Source organism: Suncus etruscus, chromosome 10, assembly GCF_024139225.1.
Source record: "Suncus etruscus isolate mSunEtr1 chromosome 10, mSunEtr1.pri.cur, whole genome shotgun sequence".
In the NCBI taxonomy this organism is placed as follows: Eukaryota; Metazoa; Chordata; class Mammalia; order Eulipotyphla; family Soricidae; genus Suncus; species Suncus etruscus.
In genome coordinates, this window is record NC_064857.1 from 78,914,741 (window position 1) to 78,935,704 (window position 20,964).

A 20,964-nucleotide genomic window follows, 5' to 3' on the forward strand; every position below is an offset into this window, starting at 1 on the left:
CCTTAACAGAGGACAGACAGATTATATCATCGCTAGCATGCTTATGGTTCCAATAACATAATCTGAACTTTTAAAATCTGTTATTCTAAAACCCTCTTCTATTTCTTCACTTACAACAAAAGTGGCCCTAATAATTCCTAGGGAATATCTTTATTTAATAAAAGAATCTGCCAATGAAACTGAAACCACCAGGGGTGGGGCAGCTAAACAGGTTGAGCACATGTTCTGCCTGCAGGAGGCTAGGGTTCAATCCCAAGCACCACATAGTCCCTGAGGATTGCCAGAGAGACCCACAAGCACTGAGTAGCCTGTGCATGCACTGCCAGGTGTGCCTCCCCCACCCCCCCAAATAAAACCAACCCACAACCAATCAACCCTTAAACCACCAGATTTTTCAAAAACTAATATTAGACCTTTTAAACAAAAGCATTCCAAATACTCAAGAAAACAAGATGGTAGGGGAGTTATTTCTAAAAGAAAAAATATAGCTGGGATCAAGACCTTATCTTAAATCATAGCAATAGGCAAACTGTGATGGTCTTATCAAGACCTTCTGAGCAAGGAAATCTATGACCTACTCATTTAGGCAGATACAATATCATGCATTAAGTGTTTCTCACATCTCAAATTTGTACACACACTTTAAAGAATCTTACTACACTTACAAAGGCCTCCAAGGAAGAAGTAAAAGCTTCTGAAAGATGATCCTGGATTTACTTCACACTATTTCTCCTATGTAACCAGGCCTAATTTCGCTAACGTAAAACAAAAGTTAAAAAGATAACCTGCTCTCCACTGATAGCCAATGTCCCTGGAACAGTCCCGGGAGAAGGTTGGCGAGACCAAAGCCGCCCAAGAGTCCTGCTGCTGCCTGTCATTCGGCTGAAGGTGCCTTGCCACTGAGGTTGGATATAAAAGTGCAGGGGAAAAAAACTTAAAAATCAAACCTAGAATTCAACTTCGAATGTTGAGACTCAGTTTTATTTAAGCTACTGGCTAAGTAAAAAGCATACATATCGTATCTTGATACAGTCAATACATTTGCGATTTTTCTACGGAAGTTTTCTTTACAAAGTCACTCACTGCCAAACTGATATGCTCATAGATGGGCAAAAGGGCTTCGAATAACCAAAAGGTATAAAAAAGTTTGCGGTCTTGCCCCAAGATACAAAAACTGAATTTTAAACAATGTCAAAACATACATGATTTAAACAGTATACGAAAAAAAAAGTCACACATCAAATCAAGTACAAAAATATTTAAACTACCTATTATGAACTGTAATGGTTCCATTATTCTGCACAGTATTTAACATAGAATTTAGCAGTTTCCAAAATACTCGTTATTTAGTTTAAAGCATTGCCACTTTTGCAGAGCAGTGAGATACTAGGTGGAGTGGCACTGCTTTTAGTGTTTTTAAAAATACAAAACCTTTCCCTATGAATTAATGAAGAAAAGAAATTCTTCTAGGCTTCATGGTAACCGGCATTATGCCTAGAAATAGAAAATACATATGTTTAACAGGGTGAAATATATTTCTTGATCATTCTCCAAATGTAATTTTAAATGATACTTTATTTTGGTCAGGTCATTTTTAGGAATTTCTCACTATACACAGAGATTAGTGTTTTGTCTTGACGAGAATAAAATTGAGGTCGTAAGACAATCTGAATTGAAATCTTCACTAGTTCAACTTGCAAAAAAATATTTTGGATAAAAGGTTATAATACATCACTATCTTATTTTTAAACACAGAGTAAAGTTGCTCTTGGTAAAATTAACTCACCCGCATGGCACAATATTTTGGAGGAAAGTATGTTCAACAGTAACAACTTGCACACAAAATAAGAGGTGAATTAACTTTGAGAACTCCTCTGCCTTTAAAATCACCAATATTGAGTTTATTCTGTAGAATAACACACATGTTGATGTTCTGCATTATAAAAGACTCTAAGATGTTTTAAAAGGGCTAAAATTTCCAGCATTGGGATGATTCCTTCATTCGTAACTGGTGAAGATTTTATAAGAATGTGTTTTTCCTGATTTTCAAGCTTTGAGCCATGCTTGAAAAGTTCTACATAGGAAAAAATAAAGTTTTAATCCAGTTTCTGTCTGCTAGGAGCAAGGTAGCAAACATATCTTTCAACCCTTTATGAAAAGATAAAGCAGAACAAAAGTGAAATACATCTCCAGATAATAAACAGGATTGTACTGTGTAGTCAGTCCACCACCCTAGTCACATGAAGGGCTTGACAGGAAGACCTCAGTCTAAAGGCTGTGGGTCGGCAATAGGCATGGTGTGAAGAACTTCATCGAGAAGCTGCAGGGCCCGGTGCAAGTGAATCTCAATCCAGCAAGGAGTTTCTTTAATGCTCTGTCTTGGGTAATCCGGTCCCCAACCTTTCACAAAACTCATCCGGAGTATGCATAAACGGCGTAGGTCATCAACACCAATTCCGGCTGCAGCTGACAAGCCTAACAGAAAAGATTTGAAAGAGGTCAGGTGGACAAGCTCATCTCTCTCTGTCCTTCCTAGTTTTACATTAAAGTGAGCCGCTCTTTCCATTCATTCTCCTCAGCATATACATTTCTGTCAATGTGCCAAGAAGTGCAGATCTAAACTTTTTCAACAGGGACCGAAAATGTAGTTAAGACAATCTGCTTGGGTCTTTTAGCTACCATCAGTTATAAACTAAATGGGCACAAACCACCACCACCACCACCCCACCCCTCCCCCGTTCTGTTTAGAAGTGGAGGAGAGGGGATTAAGGAAAAACAACAATCCGTTATTAAGAGGTAGTGCAAATTCACAGACTGGATCTAGGAACCTTACTGTCTGTGTCCACACTCTGGTTCAGATAAGACATGCTTGATAGCCTGGCTCTCCTAAGATTCCATGGATGACCCAGCTGATGTCTGTCTCTCAGTTTCACAACATAACAGACATAATATGAAACTACCCAATGGTGACAATAGATGAGAACAAGAAACTAACAATAGTTTGGCTTCTTTGTAAAAATAGGTTTATAACATCAAAACTAACAAATTAACAGTTTAGATGTCTGGACTGTAAAAAAAAAATGTCAAATTCTCTAAATAAATACATCTTAACTATCTCTGAATTGCCAACTCCTGAACATAAGTCACAATGAAGACTCTGCACTGCATCTAACTTTCCAGTCAGAACATACAGTTATATAGTCAATCTACATCAATTACAATGACACTAATGGGAGGAATTTGCATGTACTGTAGAGAAACCTGCAGGGCCACTGCAGTTTTCTTAGCCAGTGTGATTTGCTTACCACACTGAAGAGGTTAAGAACAGGGGTTGAATGAATCACTAGTTATGCCTTCAGACGTGGAAGATGGGTGCCACGTGTTTCCATCATAAAAGTCTATAGTCAGGAGTTTAACTCTGCGGTAAAAAATTCCCCATCAGTGTGAAACCTGGCACACAGTTCAATTTTACCCTAAAATTAAAAAAAAGTCTACAAGTTATCAAAATACCACCCTCACTTAATCTTTCTCTCCATGCTTAGCATACATTACAAAAAACTGGAAAGGTGCCTATTTCTGAAATTGAAGTATATACTCTTTCTAAAATAAAGCCAAGCACAAAGGTGACCATAACCCACCCTGGCTGTTATCCCATACTCCCTTTTTGATACAAAACAAATGGAAAAACAAGGTCCAAGACAAAGGGGGACTCATACAAAACAGTTTTTACAAATTCAAAAATGTTAACATCCCAGTTTTTTTTAAAAAAAGTAATTTCTATGGTAGCTTGGAGTGACTAATCACTGAGCGAGTCCATCTAAAATGACCACTTGCTGGAGAATGAAAGCGTACTTACTGATGGCCGGGGCTATTCCACCTACTGACCCGGGGCCAGGGATGTTCCCTGCCACTGCTGCAGCCTGCGCAGCTGCTGCAGCCTGTGCGGTGGCCGCCTGCTGCTGCATTTGACGGTGACACTGACGCAGATCAAAGACCTTTAAAGAAAGGTAACTTTAATGCTAAGAGTCCATCAGGAAAGATTCCATACCTTAAGAAGCAATGTTGTTTATTGATGAGTCATAGCGCCAACTAGCTCTTAGAAGAATCAATACAAAATTTCAGTTGACTTTCATGTAGACTGTGATTGGTGGCTCAGAAAGATGGCCTAGAGCTCATAAAGAGGCCCCCTGCTATCAAAGCAGCTCTGGCTGCTACATGCTTGCTTCGGCATCCTTTACTGAAGTCAGTGTGAATTCGCTGGTATTGCCCTTGTGAAAAATCTTACCCTTCTATGCACCAATTAATCTGGGGCTTTTACAGCCATAACACAGCAGCTAGGGTACTTGTCTTGCATGCAGCTGACCAAGTTTCAATCTCAGGACCCCATATCATTGGTCCTCCAAGCACCACTAGGAGTGATTCTGTGTGTAGAGCCAGGAGTAGCCCCTGAACACTACTGGGTCTGATGCCCTCAAAAAGAGAAAATACTGGGGCTGGAGAGATAGCATAAAGGTAGGGTGTTTGCCTTGCATGCAGAAGGACTGTGGTTCAAATCCTAGCACCCTATATGGTCCCCTGAGCCTACCAGGAGCGATTTCTGAGCTTAGAACTAGGAGTGACCCCTGAGCGCTGTAGGGTGTGACCCAAAAATCAGGGGAAAAAAAAAAGAGAGAGAGAAAATACTGTAATGCAATAGCTGAGCGTTAAACTCAGCTGATCATCTTGATTATACAGCCAATTTCTTTTATCATTCTAGCTATTTGGAGAAATAATAAATAGCAGTCACAATAAAAGAACATTTACTTCAGTGAATAGAACAAAAAATGGTATCTCAAACTTGCTATAAAATATTTAAGAAAAAGGGGCTGGAGAGATAGCACGGAGGTGGGACATGCATGCAAATGGACAATGGTTTGAATACCGGCACCCCGTATGGTCCCCCGAGCCTGCCAGGAGCGATTTCTGAATAGAGCTAGGAGTAACCCCTGAACACTGCCAGGTGTGACCCAAAAACCAGAACAATAAAAAATAAATAATTTAAGAAACAAAGTAGAAAAAGATCAAGCAAATGTAGAATCTTAATGACTATTAAATTTACTGGGTATATGGGATTTCTCTAAATAGATTTCTTTCTTTTCTGTACATTCCCAAATGCTAATATTTTTAAAAAATTAATTAACCTAGTTTTAAATCCTATTACTGAGACAGTCTAAATACCCACATTTACTGTCACTAATTACAATGGCTAAGTTCCTTAACTACACTGGATATCGGAGAAAAGTTAACGATTATTTTTAATGATTATATTTAAAAGTTAACGCTTATTATTTTTTTTTTTTTTTTTTTTTTTTGTGGTTTTTGGGTCACACCCGGCAGTGCTCAGGGGTTATTCCTGGCTCCAGGCTCAGAAATTGCTCCTGGCAGGCACGGGAGGACCATATATGGGACGCCGGGATTCGAACCGATGACCTCCTGCATGAGAGGCAAACGCCTTACCTCCATGCTATCTCTCCGGCCCCAACGCTTATTATTTTAATTCTATAAAGAGAGAACGCCAAGTGTACTGACTTTTCATAGGGATATTATAAACCAACAGGAAACTGTCGGCAAATGTTACTTGTCCTCCAGTATCTATTTACCTTTCAGGATCAAGAACCATATCAAAGGCTGAAATAATAAGGAAGGGACTTGCTACTTTTATCCTTATCTTCATAAACATAATACATGTTCTTTTGGGGGTGGGTGTCACACCTGGCAGTGCTCAGGGGTTACCCCGGCTCTGTGCTCAGAAATCGCTCCTGGCAGGCATGGGGGATGCCAGGATTTGAACCACGTTCTGTCCTGTATTGGCTGCGTGCAAGGCAAACGCCCTACCACTGTGCTCTCTGGCCCTGATAAATGTTCTTTCAGTAAGCAACAAATCATAGATGAAAAAACCACCATATCTTTTTTTTTTTTCTTGGAAAAAATAACTTCCTAAATATAATGTATTTGATTTTTTTTTTCTTTTCCCCCCTCAGTGCTGGGAACTGAGGCTTGGTCTCAGGCATGCAAGGCATTAATTTCCCAAGAAGCACAACCATGACCCAATATTTTTACTTTTTTAAAAGCAGTAAGAAGACAACATAGATGCCTGTAAAGGATATGCAGAAGAACAGCGAGGAAATAAGACTACTCAGTACAAACTTTACTATTCATTATTCATTTCTGAATCATGTGACTATGGCCGTACTTAAGAGTAAATGTAAAAAAAAAAAACATTCTGGGACCAGAGAGACAGTACAAGGAAAGATTCTGGGGTGCTTGCCTTATACATTGTCAACTCCAGGATAGAACCCTAATACTACAAGGTCCCCCAAGCATCACTGTGGAGCCCTGTGGGGTGCTTGGGTGCTCCCAGGTACCACAGAGTCTGAGCAACACCACACCTTTAGGTTCTCTTTGAATCACAGGCCCAGCTAGAAGAGCATCACCTTAAGGAGCCTCTAGATTCCCTAAGCATTTTGGAGGACCCTCATCCCATGCCCCTAAAATCTGATTAGGCACAAAGCTAAAATATTAGAAGTATAATTATCCTGGACAATACAAGAACATCAAAGAGTGTAGGTGGAAAGATGGCTCAATAGTCACATATTTTATATGCAGGAGGACCCAGGTTCAATCCCTAGCACTGCTGAGTCTCCCTGAGAACAACCTCTACCCCTGAGCACAGCTGGGTGTGCCCATCCCCCCCCCAAAAAATCTAAGATTGTATAACATACCATCTTATAACAGAAAACTTAGCACCCATGCCATCAATTTTCAAATTAAGCAAATTTGGAAAATGAGAATATTCTGACCATGGTATTTACAAAACTATAAGATATATAGCAATGAAAAACAAGAAATCTTGAGGTGGGGAGGATAGTTCAAATGGTTTGAGCACATACTGGGCATGCACAAGACCCCTGGATTCAATCTCCAATGCTGTATGGCCTCCAGGACAGCCAGTGTAGCCTGGTGGCCCTCAACACCACTGGAGATGACCTAAACCAAAGACAATGTAACAAGACAAAGATTTTTCTCCAAATAGTAAATGACATTCTTCTTTGCTATGTTTTCAAGTTTTTCTAATTCACATCAGTGAAAAAAAGGGAGAAGTCAGAACTTTGTCGAACATATATGAATGTGTTACAAGGCCAAACTATTAGTCTTAAAGTCTTTATGACAGAAAGCATGAGAAAGCCGGGTCTGGAAATCAGAAATCTTCCAATGGTGGAAGAAACCATTATTTTCTTAAGATTTCCCAAGAAGACACTTGAGTACATTGGGCTATGTTTTATCTTGTAAAAGACCATAACTATCAAAACACAAACCTGAAACCTTTGTTTTCTGGGAAGAAAACAAATTACATTTGAAGAGTAGCTTTAGGGTTCCAGGTGAAACTGAGCAGAAAGTAGAGTTAGTTCCCTGCCCTATATAAATAACACCTCTAGTAACGTCCCTTACTAAGTTGGCACATTCGTTACCATCAAAAAGGGCTGATTCACTGAATTCCACAATTTACATTAGGTTTCACTCTTGGGTTTGCATGTTCTCTGAATTTGAGTAATTATGTAATAACATATGCAACTTGTAGAACTATAGAGAATTACTTCACAGCCTTAAAAGATCCTCTGAGCTTTGGGGCTGGAGCTCTACCACAGTGGGTATGGTGTTTGCCTTATATGCAGCTGACTGACTTCAATCCCCAGCATCCCATATGGTCCCCCAAGCACCACCAGGAGTAATTACTGACTGCAGAGCCAGAAGCAATCCGAGTAGCACTGGGTATAGCCCCAAAATAAAAACAAAAACTAAAAAAGCAAAAAAAAATCCTATGTGCTCTGCCTATGCACCCTTCTCCTCCCTTATCCCTGGACATCACTTATCTTAGTAATGAGTAGACTCTCAATAAAACCATGGATGTGGGCCAGAGAGATAGCACAGCAGTAAGGCGTTTGCCTTAGGCGCTGAAGGGCAGTGGTTCAAATCCTGGCATCCCATATGGTCCCCCGAGCCTGTCAGGAACTATTTCTGAGCATAGAGCCAGGAGTTACCCCTGAACACTGCCGGGTGTGACCCAAAAACCAAAACCAAAACAAACAAATAAACAAAAACCAAAAACCATGGACGTTCTTTTCCAGAATGTCAAATAATGTAAGCACACTCTATGTAACCTTTTCAGACTAACTTTTCTCTTACTATGCACATTCAAAATCCCTCTTTTCTTTTTCTTTCTTTCTTTTTTTTTTTTTATGGTTTTGGTTTTTGGGCCACACCCAGTGACGCTCAGGGGTTACTCCTGACTATGTGCTCAGAAATCACTCCTGGCTTGTGGGACCATATGGGATGCTGGGGATTGAACCGAGGTCCATCCTGGGTCAACCGCATGCAAGGCAAATGCCCTACTGCTCAGGCCCCAAAATTCCTCTTTTCATGACTTGTTACTTCACTTATTTGGTTTTGGGGTCACACCCACAGTGCTCAGGGTTCTGTGCTCAGGAATCACTCCAGGCTCTAGACAAACCTGAGTGGGCTGCATGCAAGGCAAGTGCCCTACCTACTGTACTATATGTTATTTTTGTTTGTTTGTTTTTGTTTTTGTTTTTGGGCCACACCCGGTAACGCTCAGGGGTTACTCCTGGCTATGCGCTCAGAAGTTGCTCCTGGCTTGGGGGACCATATGGGACACCGGGGAATCGAACCGCGGTCCGTCCAAGGCAGACAAGGCAGGCACCTTACCTTTAGCGCCACCGCCCGGCCCCGCCCTATGTTATTTTTTAGCACTGAAATATATTCCAGTTTATCTAATCATCCACTGAAGGATATATGGTTTCCTTCCAAGATTTGGCAATCATAATAAAGCTGCTATAAAATATTCATGAAAAAATCTCTACTGGACTTAAAATTTTAATTCATTTGATAGCATGACTACTAGATAACACTATGCTTTTTCATGTAAGAACTCTCAGATCTTTCAAAGCAGCTGCAGCCATTTTATACTCCCTCCAGCAATGAAAGTAGAGTTCCTGTTATTCACATCCTCACCAGCACTTAGTGTTGCTACTGTTTGGGATTTTATTCTACCAGTGACATCATTGCTGTGAGATCTTTGCTATTTTAATTTATAGTCATATTTCATCGTCACATAAACTGCCAGACACATTTGTTTGTTTTTGGTTTTGGGGCCACACCCTGTGGTACTCAGGGGTTTACTCTTGGCTCAGAAATCACTCCTGTCAGGCTTGGGGGATGTCAGACCATATGGGATGCCAGGATCGAACCCAGGTCTGTCCTGGGTTGGCTGCATGCAAACACCCTACCACTGTGCTATCTCTCCGCCCCCTCAAACAGCTTTTTCATATGTTTAACCCACTGAACTCATACAGTTTCTTTGCTGAGGAATCTATTCAGGGTCTTTCCCATCTTTAATAAAGTTATTTTCGGGCCCGGAGAGATAGCACAGCGGTGTTTGCCTTGCAAGCAGCCGATCCAGGACCTAAGGTGGTTGGTTCGAATCCCGGTGTCCCATATGGTTCCCCGTGCCTGCCAGGAGCTATTTCTGAGCAGACAGCCAGGAGTAACCCCTGAGCACCACCGGGTGTGGCCCAAAAACCAAAAAAAAAAAAAAAAAAAAAAAAAAGAAGTTATTTTCTTATTGTTTTGGGGGGGCACACCCAAAAATACTCAGGGGCCACTCCTGGCTCTATGCTCAAATATCACTCCTGGCAGGCTCAGGGTACCATATGGGACGCTGGGGATCATCAAACCCAGGTCCATCCCTACCACTACGCTATAGCTCCAGCCCCATATTGTTGGCTTTTTAAAGATAGATATACATCTTTTTAAAAATAAAAAATATAGGGCCCGGAGAGATAGCACAGCGGTGTTTGCCTTGCAAGCAGCCGATCCAGGACCAAAGGTGGTTGGTTCGAATCCCGGTGTCCCATATGGTCCCCTGAGCCTGCCAGGAGCTATTTCTGAGCAGACAGCCAGGAGTAACCCCTGAGCACCGCCGGGTGTGACCCAAAAAACCAAAAAAAAAAAAAAAAAAAAAAAAAATAAAAAATAAAAAATATATACACACACTTTTTTGTTTATTTGTTTGTTTTTGGTTCACACTCAGCATTGCTCAGGTGTTACTCCTGGCTCTGTGCTCAGAAATTGCTCCTGGTGTGGGGGTCCATATGGGATGCCAGGATGTGAACCACCATCCATCCTGGATCAGGATCCCTGGATCAGCACTGTGCAAGGCAAACACCTGACTGCTGTGCTATTTCTCTGGCCCACATTTTTTTGTTGTTATTGTGCAACACCCGGAGGCACTTTGAGATTGCTCCTGGCTCAGCTCTCAGAAATGAAGTTTGAAAACATTATGCTTAGAAAGAAGTCACAGAAGACCACTTTATATAACACAATTATATAAAATATACCAAACTGGCAAATATAGAGAAAGAAAATAGACCAGAGGTTGTCTAAGGCTAAAAAATATGGTGAGAGTTTAATAGTTAAACGAAGGATACAAGAATTCTTATTTGAGGTGATAAAATATTGTAAAACTGTAATGGTGTACAACCTGTGCATATACAGAGAATCTCTGAATTCCACGCTTTAGTATTTTTTGTTTTGTTCTTTAAGTCACATCCCACAGTGCTTGGGGTTTGTTTTTGGCTTTGGTTCAGGGATACTACTTGTGGGATGCCAGGGATCAAACAGGACCAGTAGTGTGCAAAAGAGAATGCCATAGCCACTGTCCTATCTACCCAGTCATAAATTATATACTTTAAATGGAGAGTCTGTGAGTCATACCTCAACACAATCATTAAAAAGCCAGAGTGCAGGCCTGAGCAGAAGGTAGAGCATTTGCCTTGCACCCAGTTCCAATCTCTGGCATCCCATAGGGTGTCCTGAGCCCACCAGGAATAATTTCTGAGTGGGAATCTAGAAATAACCCCTGAGGTATGTTGGGTGTGGCCCCAAACAAACAAAAACAAAAAGCCTTTGTACTAAGAAACACAAAACATCTAACTTTTAAAAGATAAAAAACAAAATCTCTTAGGTCTTTTTTTTTTTGGGGGGGGGGGGGTTTGGGGTCACACCCACAGCGCTCAGGAGTTACTCCTGGCTCTATGCTCAGAAATCACTCCACATGGGAAGCCAGGATTCGAATCACCGTCATTCTGCATGCAAGGCAAACGGCTTACCGCCATGCTATCTCTCTGGCCCAAGACCTCTTAGAAAGAACTACACATCTACTTCACTTAAAACCTGAAAAATAACATTTCAGTTCTTTAGATTCTCATGAACATAAGATGATTCACCTCATGTGCCATGAAAAACAGGAAAAAAATAAAATATCTTCCAAAGAAGAAAGACACAATTTAGTAACAGATTTTTGGTTTATAAAGCTAAAAAAAAAAAAAAAAAAAAAAAAAAAAAAAAAAGCTTTCGGGGGTGGGGGGAATAGCTTTCCAAAGTTGTTTTCCTTATTTTATTTTATTTTATTTTATTTTTAAGAATTTATTCTTTTTATTTTTAATTATGAGGACAAAGATGGAAAGAAAGAGGACAAGGTAAAGTTACAGTGGAAGGACAATCACCCATAAACAGAATTCTTAGAAGAAATCCCCTTGCTGATACCTTAATTTTGAACTTTCAGCCAAAGAACATTAAGAAAAATAAAATAGAACCCATGTACAATTACTTTGTCCCTCAAGTCCCCAGATTGTAGTGCATTATAACATTTCTCAGCAGTACACAAAGCAATCTAAGGCCATAAACTTATGTAACTCTTTAAACATTGAAGGCATAGTATTTTCTTACATTTCCTTGCACATGCATATTAGTTTAAGTTAACCTCAAAAGTTTAAGTGGTTTTTTTTAAGGATTAGAATCAAAGGAGCACCATAAAAATGTTAGAGTGGCAATTGTTGTTTGCATAGGCCCACCAAAATATGACGGACATGGACAGGAAAAGCCTTGGCCTAAATATAAGGAGACCCTACCCCTGAATTTTCCTGCCATAAGACCATCTCTAGGCTCCAGGCAAACTAGTTTGTCCAATCCAAGTCACTGTCTGTAGTGCCAATACACTTTTATTTTTCACAGTCTCTGTTGTTGGTATCATGTTTCTGATTTAAAGATCCTGGAATCTGCATATCCTAAATTGAAGGCAGGATGGTGTAGAGCGTCCTCTAGTTTCACCTCACAATAAAAGGGCAATGCAGAGATCCCTGTCCTGTAAGCAGATCATTGTTGTCAAGTCTTCTTAGTGTTGAGGGAAGTCTCTTTTGAGCAGGTCAAAGTCAGAGCAGTGGTAGGTTCTTCTCTGGTAGAGGATTGCTTTCAGGTGATGTTATAAATGACCTCGGATGTTTCATAGATAGCTTCCCTGGCTTAGGGGTGAATGGAGAATGCCCATTCTTCTGAGGCCCTGTGCCAGGTCATTATGTCACTGTTCAGGGTATAAGGACCCACTGCACTACAATATTTGTGTGTTCCTATCTTTATTAGATAAGAATTTATTTGTATGTATAGTATTTTTCCATTTTAATGTGCCTAAGCAAACAAGGAACAATGCCACATGGCATTATAGGCCAAATATGGGGGCTGCAAGAACAAGTCTCCATGACATGGTTCAGATATAAGCATTAAACTGAGGGACTCTTACACCAAAAATTCCTTATTGAAAAGCTCACAAAGAGAAGAAAAGATAAAAAGTGGGGAAAATAGTCACTGTATAAGCAAATATTAAGAGTTATAGCTGTCAAAGAAAATAGACAAAAAATACTCAAAAGCCGTACGTGTCCATTGTATGTCTTTTGAAATAGTTGGGGGTTGTTAAATCCAGTGCACCACTTTGGTCTGTGATTAGGACTGTGCAGTACTGAAGGTAAAAAGGGTAAATGGGGGGTACTGATGCTTGGGGGTGAGAGAGTTAAGGAATAAAAATGAGCTTTACAGGGGCCGGAGAGATAGCATGGAGGTAAGGCGTTTGCCTCTCATGCAAAAGGTCATCGGTTCGAATCCCGGCGTCCCATATGGTCCCCCGTGCTCGCCAGGAGCGACTTCTGAGCATGGAGCCAGGAGTAACTCCTGAGCACTGCCGGGTGAGACCCAAAAACCAAAAAAAAAAAAAAAAAAAAAATGAGCTTTACAGGAGTGTGCAAAGGGGCAGAATACAAGATGGACATTCTGCATACACAAAACATAACTTAAGGATAAGAAATACTATTAATATATACTGTGTGATCGCCCCGGCACGGTGTTGAACATATAAGAAATTGCCAGAGACTGCCTTAGTGAAAATGAGCAGCTCTCAGCATCCCCCAAGTTTGGACCCACCTTTTCTGGCTGCCTGGGCTGGCTCCCAGGGAAGGTCTGGAGGCCGGGGGGGGGGGGCAGGAGAGGGGACGGCTGGGGGCCTACCAAGGCTCCCCGCATCCCCAAGCTAGGGAGAAGGCCTTCGACCTGGGGTCTCCCCAGACCCCATGCCAGCTAGAGCTAGCCTCCAGATCAAGAAAGGATTCAGTAGAGAACGGGAAGCCAGGATCTGCCCGCCCTCCTCCCTGTGCCCTCACCCCTCTCCACTGGGGGAAGGGCGGGGAAAGCTTGGGACCCTCCAGGAGGGACCACCCGACACCCATCTTGTCTGGCTGCCTGGGCTGCCACCCCAGGAAGGCCTGGAGGCCGGAGGGCAGGAGAGGGGACGGCTGGGGGCCTACCAAGGCTCTCAGCACGCCCAAGCTAGGAAGAGAGCCTTTGACCTGGGAACTCCCCATACCCCATGCCGGCTAGAGCTAGCCTCCAGATCAAGAAAGGAAGCTGTTTTTTCTTATTTTAAAAGGAGAGATAATGTGTTTACATTCCTGATGTATGGGCACTCCTGCTTGCATTCATGTCACCTGACTACAATTCTCCCTCTAATATCACTGGAGAAATAAAACCCAACAATCTAAACTGTACATACAAAATTAACAAATGTAGAAAATGCTAATAACCTCATTTAGGATATAACGAGGTTTGTACGAAGAACTGTACATCCCAATACTTTTACCACTAATGACAAAAGCCTGAGATGGTTATAAAAAAATCTATCCATTCAGGGCTTCCTACTGACTCTACACTTAGGAATTACTTATGGTTGTGCAAAGGAGACCATATGAAATGCCAGGGATCAAAACAAGTGGATCTCATGCAAGGCAAACCCCCTACTTGCTATACTATTACTCTGACTCTATTTACTCTATCTATTAATTTTCTTTTTTTTAAGAAATGACTTTTCTCAGACCTTGGGGAAGCCTTTATCAGGTGGTCTATATCAAAAGAGAAATGCTACTGGCATTAATCTGACAGTGAAAGAAATAGAATTAAGTAAGATTGTACTTTTTAAAGTACTAGCCCAAATCTGGTGCATTCATAAATATTATGACATATAGTACATAGCAGTACTCTGATGTTCCAATTACACAACTAAATACTTCAAGTCAAAATGAATGACTAGTATGCATAATCTTTCCTTTGCCTCAATCACAAGTGATTAAAATAAGCTATCTTCCAAACCAAATCATGACATTTGTAAGTAAATACATACCCCAGTTAAAGAATAGTTACAGAACTCATACCTCAAAATTTCAAAACTTTAACTACAGTAAAGTTTTTTTTAAGTGATAATTCTAGAGCCCAGAGTGACAATACAACAGGTAGGGTGTCTGTCTTGCACACAACCAACCCATACTTGATTCCCTGGCATCCATATGGTCCCAAGAACCACCAGTGAAGAGTCAGAAGTAACCCAAGCTTAGCCAGGTGTGGCCCCAAAACAAAACTGAACAAAAATTTTTTAAGAGAGGCAAAAAGGGGTCCGCAGCAATACCACAGCGGTAGGGTATTTGCCTTGCACGTGGCTGACCTAGATGAACCTTGGTTTGATTCCTGGCATCCCATATGGTCCCCCAAAGCCAGGGCGATTTCTGAGCACATAGCCAGGAGTAACCCCTAAGTGTCACCATGTGTGGCCCCCCCCCCCAAAAAAAATTTTAAAAGGGGGGGCAGAAAAATTGGATTAATCTTTAGATCTAGCAATTTAACTCAAAAAGTATTTATTCAAACAAATAATTTCACAAACTCAACAAGACACGATGTGTGATGAAAAAAAAAATGCCCTGGATTCCACCCACCACAAGAATATCTCAAAAGACTCAATGGGGAAACCTATATTCCCTTTATGGGTTTAATACCTCTATAATAATACCTCCTACTCTGTTTATTCCCAAAAGTAAGTCAACCCCATAAACAGCATTTTTCTTTAATGCCATTTTTAAATGTATTTTTATTTATTTCTTCTATTATATATCTATATATAGATATAATTTCTTTTTTCTTCTCTCTCTCTCCAAACTCACCTGTTTTAATACTGCTTGGTACGAAAACCTACAAGAAAAGTCTTGCCTGGAATAAAAGCTCAGGTCAAAACCAGGGCACAGAGATTGTGCAGACTATCATTCTTACCCCCACATCGACCAGCAATATAATATGTCACCATACCCTTTTGCATAGGCACTCTAAGTAAAGGGAAATATTATGCATAAAACAAGTTCTTATCAATTAAGGATAAGAACCCATATGTTTTAAAATGCAGAATTGCCTCCCACCATAAATAAGCATATGTCATGTAGATCCAACTTAACAAGACTCCACATGAGCGGGCAGCAACCATACAACCCAGAAGAATCCTACATCCCAGATGTGGAACCGACACAGGTCCCAGCAACAGCACCAGGAACCAAACTCCTCCAGGGGAAACTCTGAATGGCATCCCAGCACCAACTTGCACCAGTTTTTTTGATTGCTTGCCTTTTTTTTTTTTTTTTTTTTGAGTTTTGGATCACACCTGGCAGCGCTCAGGGGCTACTCCTGGCTCTACACCCAGAAATCACCCCTGGCAGGCTCAGGGACCATATGGGATGCTGGGATTCAAGCCACCGTCTTTCTGCATGCAAAGCAAACACCTTACCACCATGCTATCTCTCCAGCCCATCTTGCACCCAATTTTCACATGACATCCTGACATGAGAAAATGGCAACAACTTGAGCTAAGAGAGGACTGCCCCATCTCAGCACCTAACAGTATGATACAACCAGGAGACATGTCATCCTTAGCCCTAAGCAAAAACCAAAATCGCTATCTATAGAAGACTGACTTTGACAAATATGGTCTGGATAGAACATATCAAGGGATCAATGAGGAAGTTCTTAGCCTAGGCCTCGGCCTAGAATTTGTGCAAAAACCAAGATCTCTAATTCCAGAGGTCTAACTTCTAGAACCATGCTGAAAGACTATACCCGAGGCTCTGTCCTAGGTTCTGAATAATAATCAAGACCATAATTACAGAAAACTGATTACAACAACAGTGATGGAACAGAATTCCCAGAACCATACAGAAAAATTCTGTCCTAGCCTTCACCCTATGACCTATGCAAACAACAAGATCTCCAGCAACAGAGGCAGGATATCATCACCTACATCTGAGTGGAAAGTTTCCCAGCACCATAAAAAGACCTTGGGGTGTATAATTTAGTGAGCATGGAGCCTGTAGTTGTTCCCGTGGCAGTATGCTTCAAGGGCAGTGAAACCCTGTATCTCTTAGGCAAAGGGAATTCCTGCTGTAATTTCCCCAATATTTATCGTGCCTATGCAAAGGAAAAAAAAAAAGAAGAAGAAACACAACCCTTTGTTTAAGAAGTTGCTGGCCTGGGTTTTTGTTGTTGTTGTTTGTTGTTGTTGTTTTCCGTAGCTAATGGTTTTGACTTTTGGTTTATCTTTTGTTTATTCTTTTTTTAAATTTATTTTATTTTTTGTTTTTTGGGTCATACCTGGCAGCACTCAGGGGTTACTCCTGGCTTTATGCTCAGAAATCGCCCCCAGCAGGCTCAGGGGACCCTATGGGATGCCAGGATTCAAACCACCGTCCTTCTGCATGCAAGGCAAACGCCTTACCGCTGTGCTATCTCTCTGGCCCCATGTTTATTCTTTTTGTAATTTTGTTGATACTCCCTTATTGTCTTTTGTTTCTGCTTTGTTTTGTTTTCCTACCTTTTTCTTCTTTTTTCCCTTCTTTCCTCTAAATGGATATCTATAACACCTAGATGGACTCCTAGTTTTTCTCTTTTTTTTTTGTCCCCCCTTTTTTCCTTCCCACGACGGTACCAAGACCAGAGTCGAATGTTCATTTGGTGGAAATAAAAACTGATCAGATATGAATATCAAATCCAAAGTCACAATAACAGAATTGATACCCAATCTACAACAAGCTGTACAAGGGGGGAACAGTTGTACTACCATTATGGGGTAAAGGAGGGAGATGTGGGATGCATGCTGGGAACAGGGATGGAGGGAAGACAACACTGGTGGTGAGAATGCCCCTCACTCATTGTCACTATGTACCTTAAATATTACTGTGAAAGAATTGTAATTCACTTCGACCACAATAACCCCCCCTTTTTTATCAATAAAATAATTTTAAAAATGTATTTATTGAAGTAAAACTTACATGGACCTAAACATTAGCATTCAATAGCATTACTATTCAAAATTATCAGAGCATGGCAACAACTCATGCACTGATCAAATGATGATGGATAAGTAAGAGAGATTGGAGAACAGGGACCAAATAACAAGGAAGAATAAGGAGTACTAAGACAAAAAGTAGAAAAAGACAGGAATTCCAAAGAGTCTGTTTCTCTTAGGGCTACAACTGGCAACTGCTCTTAAAAATGCATGAATGTACTTTGACATACAATTCAGAAGTACACTTAAGTATTTAAATATTCTCCATGGCAAAGGTAAATATTGGAGAACCCTATGCAAAAGGAACTGGACCAGGAGGATAGCTGGGGGTTGGGAATCGATTTCCTCAAGAGACAAAATTTCTTTACCTCCTAAAGCTAAAAACTAGTTCTGAGATGTAGATGCCAGACTAACACGAGATGTCCTGGGACCGGAGTGGTATCATACAGGGCATAAGCCACATTTCTCTTCCACGAGCCAAGTCAGGTTGATCCCTAGCATCCCAGACTGTCTCCTGAGCCACCAGGAGTAGTTAGTTCCTTAGTGAAGAACCAGAAGTAACACCTGAGCACCACCAGTTGTGCCAACCCCCTGACCTCCAAAAACTCCAACACACACACACACACACACACACACACACACACACACACACACACACACACACACACACACACACACACACTCACACACACACACACACACACACACACACCCCAAAGACTGGCTGATGTGTCAAAAATCTAAGTTTTGAAGTACTTTATATCAAAATAATACAAATCTGGTGAAGTCAATCAGTATTTTCAAAAGTGTTATGTATTACTGCAAAATAACCTACAAATTTGCTTTTAAAACAATAGGACTTAAAAGTAACCACAAAACCAGGTTAACTGATCATAATAAATGCATAGGTAAACATAATATGATGAGAAATTCTCCTACTCCTCTTCTAAGTCTATGATATAGTCAATTAAGATGGCAACTGACCTTAATGTACGCACTTGGGTAGATCTTGTGGACAGCATCCCCCGGCGCACGGCCCGCCTCCCTGTCTAAGTAGTAGCTCTGCACGAAGACTGCATGGTCACTCAGGCACCGAACCCACACGTCACCTTCACCTTTACACTCCAGCTGCACACCTTTGCCTATGTGCAACCTTCGAAAGAAACATGACATTACATTTTATAAGGACTTCAAAATAAAAAGCAATTAAAACAGCAATATGTATCTTATCATTATATAAAGCATCACAATTTTCCTTCTTTACCACACTTTCCAAATTAGTAGCCATTACCTACATTTAGATTTAGTATTTAATTGATTAAAATTAAAGTTTAATCACATGGAACATACTTTAAATGCTCAGAACTAGCTCTTACTGTAATAGACACTGTACAGTAGCTACCATTTCATTCATCATAGAAAATTCTTTCAAACAGACAGCACTGGCATATAGAGTAGGTAATTTAAGGGCCAAGGAATGGCTTAAGGATCAGGAGCATACCCAAGGCCCCAAGTTCACTCAAAGCCCCTTGTACTTCGAAGGTGCTAAGTTCACTCACTGGTACCACATGTGCCCCCAAATATAGCCAGGTCTATTCTTGGAGACCCCTGAGATTTGCAGGGTGTCCCCAGTGGCTATTAGCATCACAGGGTTCAGTAAAGACTACATCGCAGTGTTTAAGCATTGAGCCAGTCAGCCAGACTGATTTAATATCATCAGGCGCAACCCAGGGGGTTCCCTAACCACCTCCTAAAAAGACACCCCCCCACTACCAGAAAAAAGTAATTTTTGGTCATCTAGAGTCAATGATACAAGCCACGATCATGTGCTTGGTTATGTATTTTTTTGGTACTACACTTCCTAAAATTAAGTATATGCCTAAAATTGTGTTTTTCTGTAATATTTCATCTAAATCACTTCAAATTAAACTCTTCTAACTAAGAAATAAAAATTTATCAGTATTTACTTAAAATTTTTTCTTTTATCAGCTTTCCAACACTGTAATTTTCAGAAACATTTATCTTCACTGCTTTCCCTTTAAACAGATTTTTAGATTTATAAGAAATAAAACTTAATTTCATACTAGATCCCTATGATCTTGTTTGTATACAAATTTAGAAACCTCACTTTTTGAAAACGACTTTTTGAAAATTTTTTGATTTTATTTCAAATAACACCTACAATTAAAATGGAATGTATCTAAATTTTGAATTAAGATAACTTATCCTTTATATTAAAAACTTAAATAATCTGTACTAAAAATAATCAGCACGCTATATTCAATTTTTAAGATAACTATCTCACTATATAATCAATACCTTGCTCTCTCAATGGCTTCTGTCCTGTGGACATTGGAGAGTTGACCCAAGCAAAAGCGATCTCCTCCAGAAGGGTCCACGTATCCATCAACAGTAACAATAGGGCAGCTTGAAGGAACCTTAAATGTCTCTCCTACCTGAACATCCATTTCAAAGTAAGCGATGGAACACCAATATTCAGGAGCTATAGGAGATAAAGGGGAGAGAACATTCAGCCACTTGAAAAAAAGGTGTAATGCTTTTCACTTTCACCACATAAAACAAAGCTTTTCTTAGCTAGAGAGATAGCTCATGGGGCTGAGTACATGCTTTCCATGTAGAAGACCTGGGCTCAACCTCTGGCACTGCATGGTCTACTCATGGTACCACTGGGTGTGGCCCAAAATACCCTGTCCCTCAAAAAATGTTTTCCTAAAAAACTGTATAGAGAAAGAACTATCTTAAATTTGATAGTCTTTGATTTTTAGCTCAGTATCTAGCACTTTATAGTTTTTGAAGGATTTTCTGAAGGATTTCTTTTTAAAATCTGGAATTTGGTTCTTACCTCAGAGGTCCCAGTCAACTGAGAATTTAAAGAATAAAGTAATCAGAATCTAAAAAGAATTTCATTTTGTTGGGTCCAGCGAGGTGGCGCTAGAGGTAAAGTGTCTGCCTTGCAAGCACTAAGCCAAGGAAAGATCCCCCGACATCCCATATGGTCCCCCCAAGCCAGGGGCAATTTCTGAGCGCTTAGCCAGGAGTAACCCCTGAGCATCAAACAAGTGTGGCCCGAAAAACCAAAAAAAAGAAAAAAAAAGAATTTCATTTTGTCAAGTTCCATTTAATTTTGTGTAGTATTTTCTTACATTTTAACCCCACCTAGTCGCCAAATCACCATAGGGAGCTCAACTGGGCTGAAAACTGGCTTTCTCGAGTGGGGGGCAGGAAGAATCCCTTCCATTCCAGATAGGCCTGGCAGTTGTCACACCCAATATCCTTGACATAGAAATGGCCCAGCTCCTCGGCTCCTGCAGTGTATTTACAGTCCCTCCAAAGTTCACAGTCGTGACAGCCCA

The 20,964-nt window shown here is 40.7% G+C and overlaps 1 protein-coding gene across 2 annotated transcripts in view; it reads right to left on the reverse strand.

Moving 5' to 3' along the window:
- Positions 1–953: 953 nt before the first annotated feature.
- The window catches only part of SMAD4 (SMAD family member 4), a 47,045-nt gene continuing 27,034 nt past the window's right edge, over positions 954–20,964 (reverse strand). Inside the window, exons 8-12 of one of the 2 annotated variants that reach the window (XR_007499583.1) lie at positions 19,910–20,093; positions 18,575–18,743; positions 3,857–3,995; positions 3,306–3,418; positions 2,365–2,475 (exon numbers count right to left, since the gene is read on the reverse strand). Coding sequence is in view for 1 of the 2 variants with exons in the window: in XM_049781553.1 (XP_049637510.1) it covers positions 2,264–2,475; positions 3,857–3,995; positions 18,575–18,743; positions 19,910–20,093 (704 nt within the window). In the remaining variant the exon portion in view is untranslated. Of the gene's footprint in view, positions 2,476–3,305; positions 3,419–3,856; positions 3,996–18,574; positions 18,744–19,909; positions 20,094–20,964 lie in introns of both variants that reach the window. The other variant, XM_049781553.1, reaches the window with a different exon arrangement.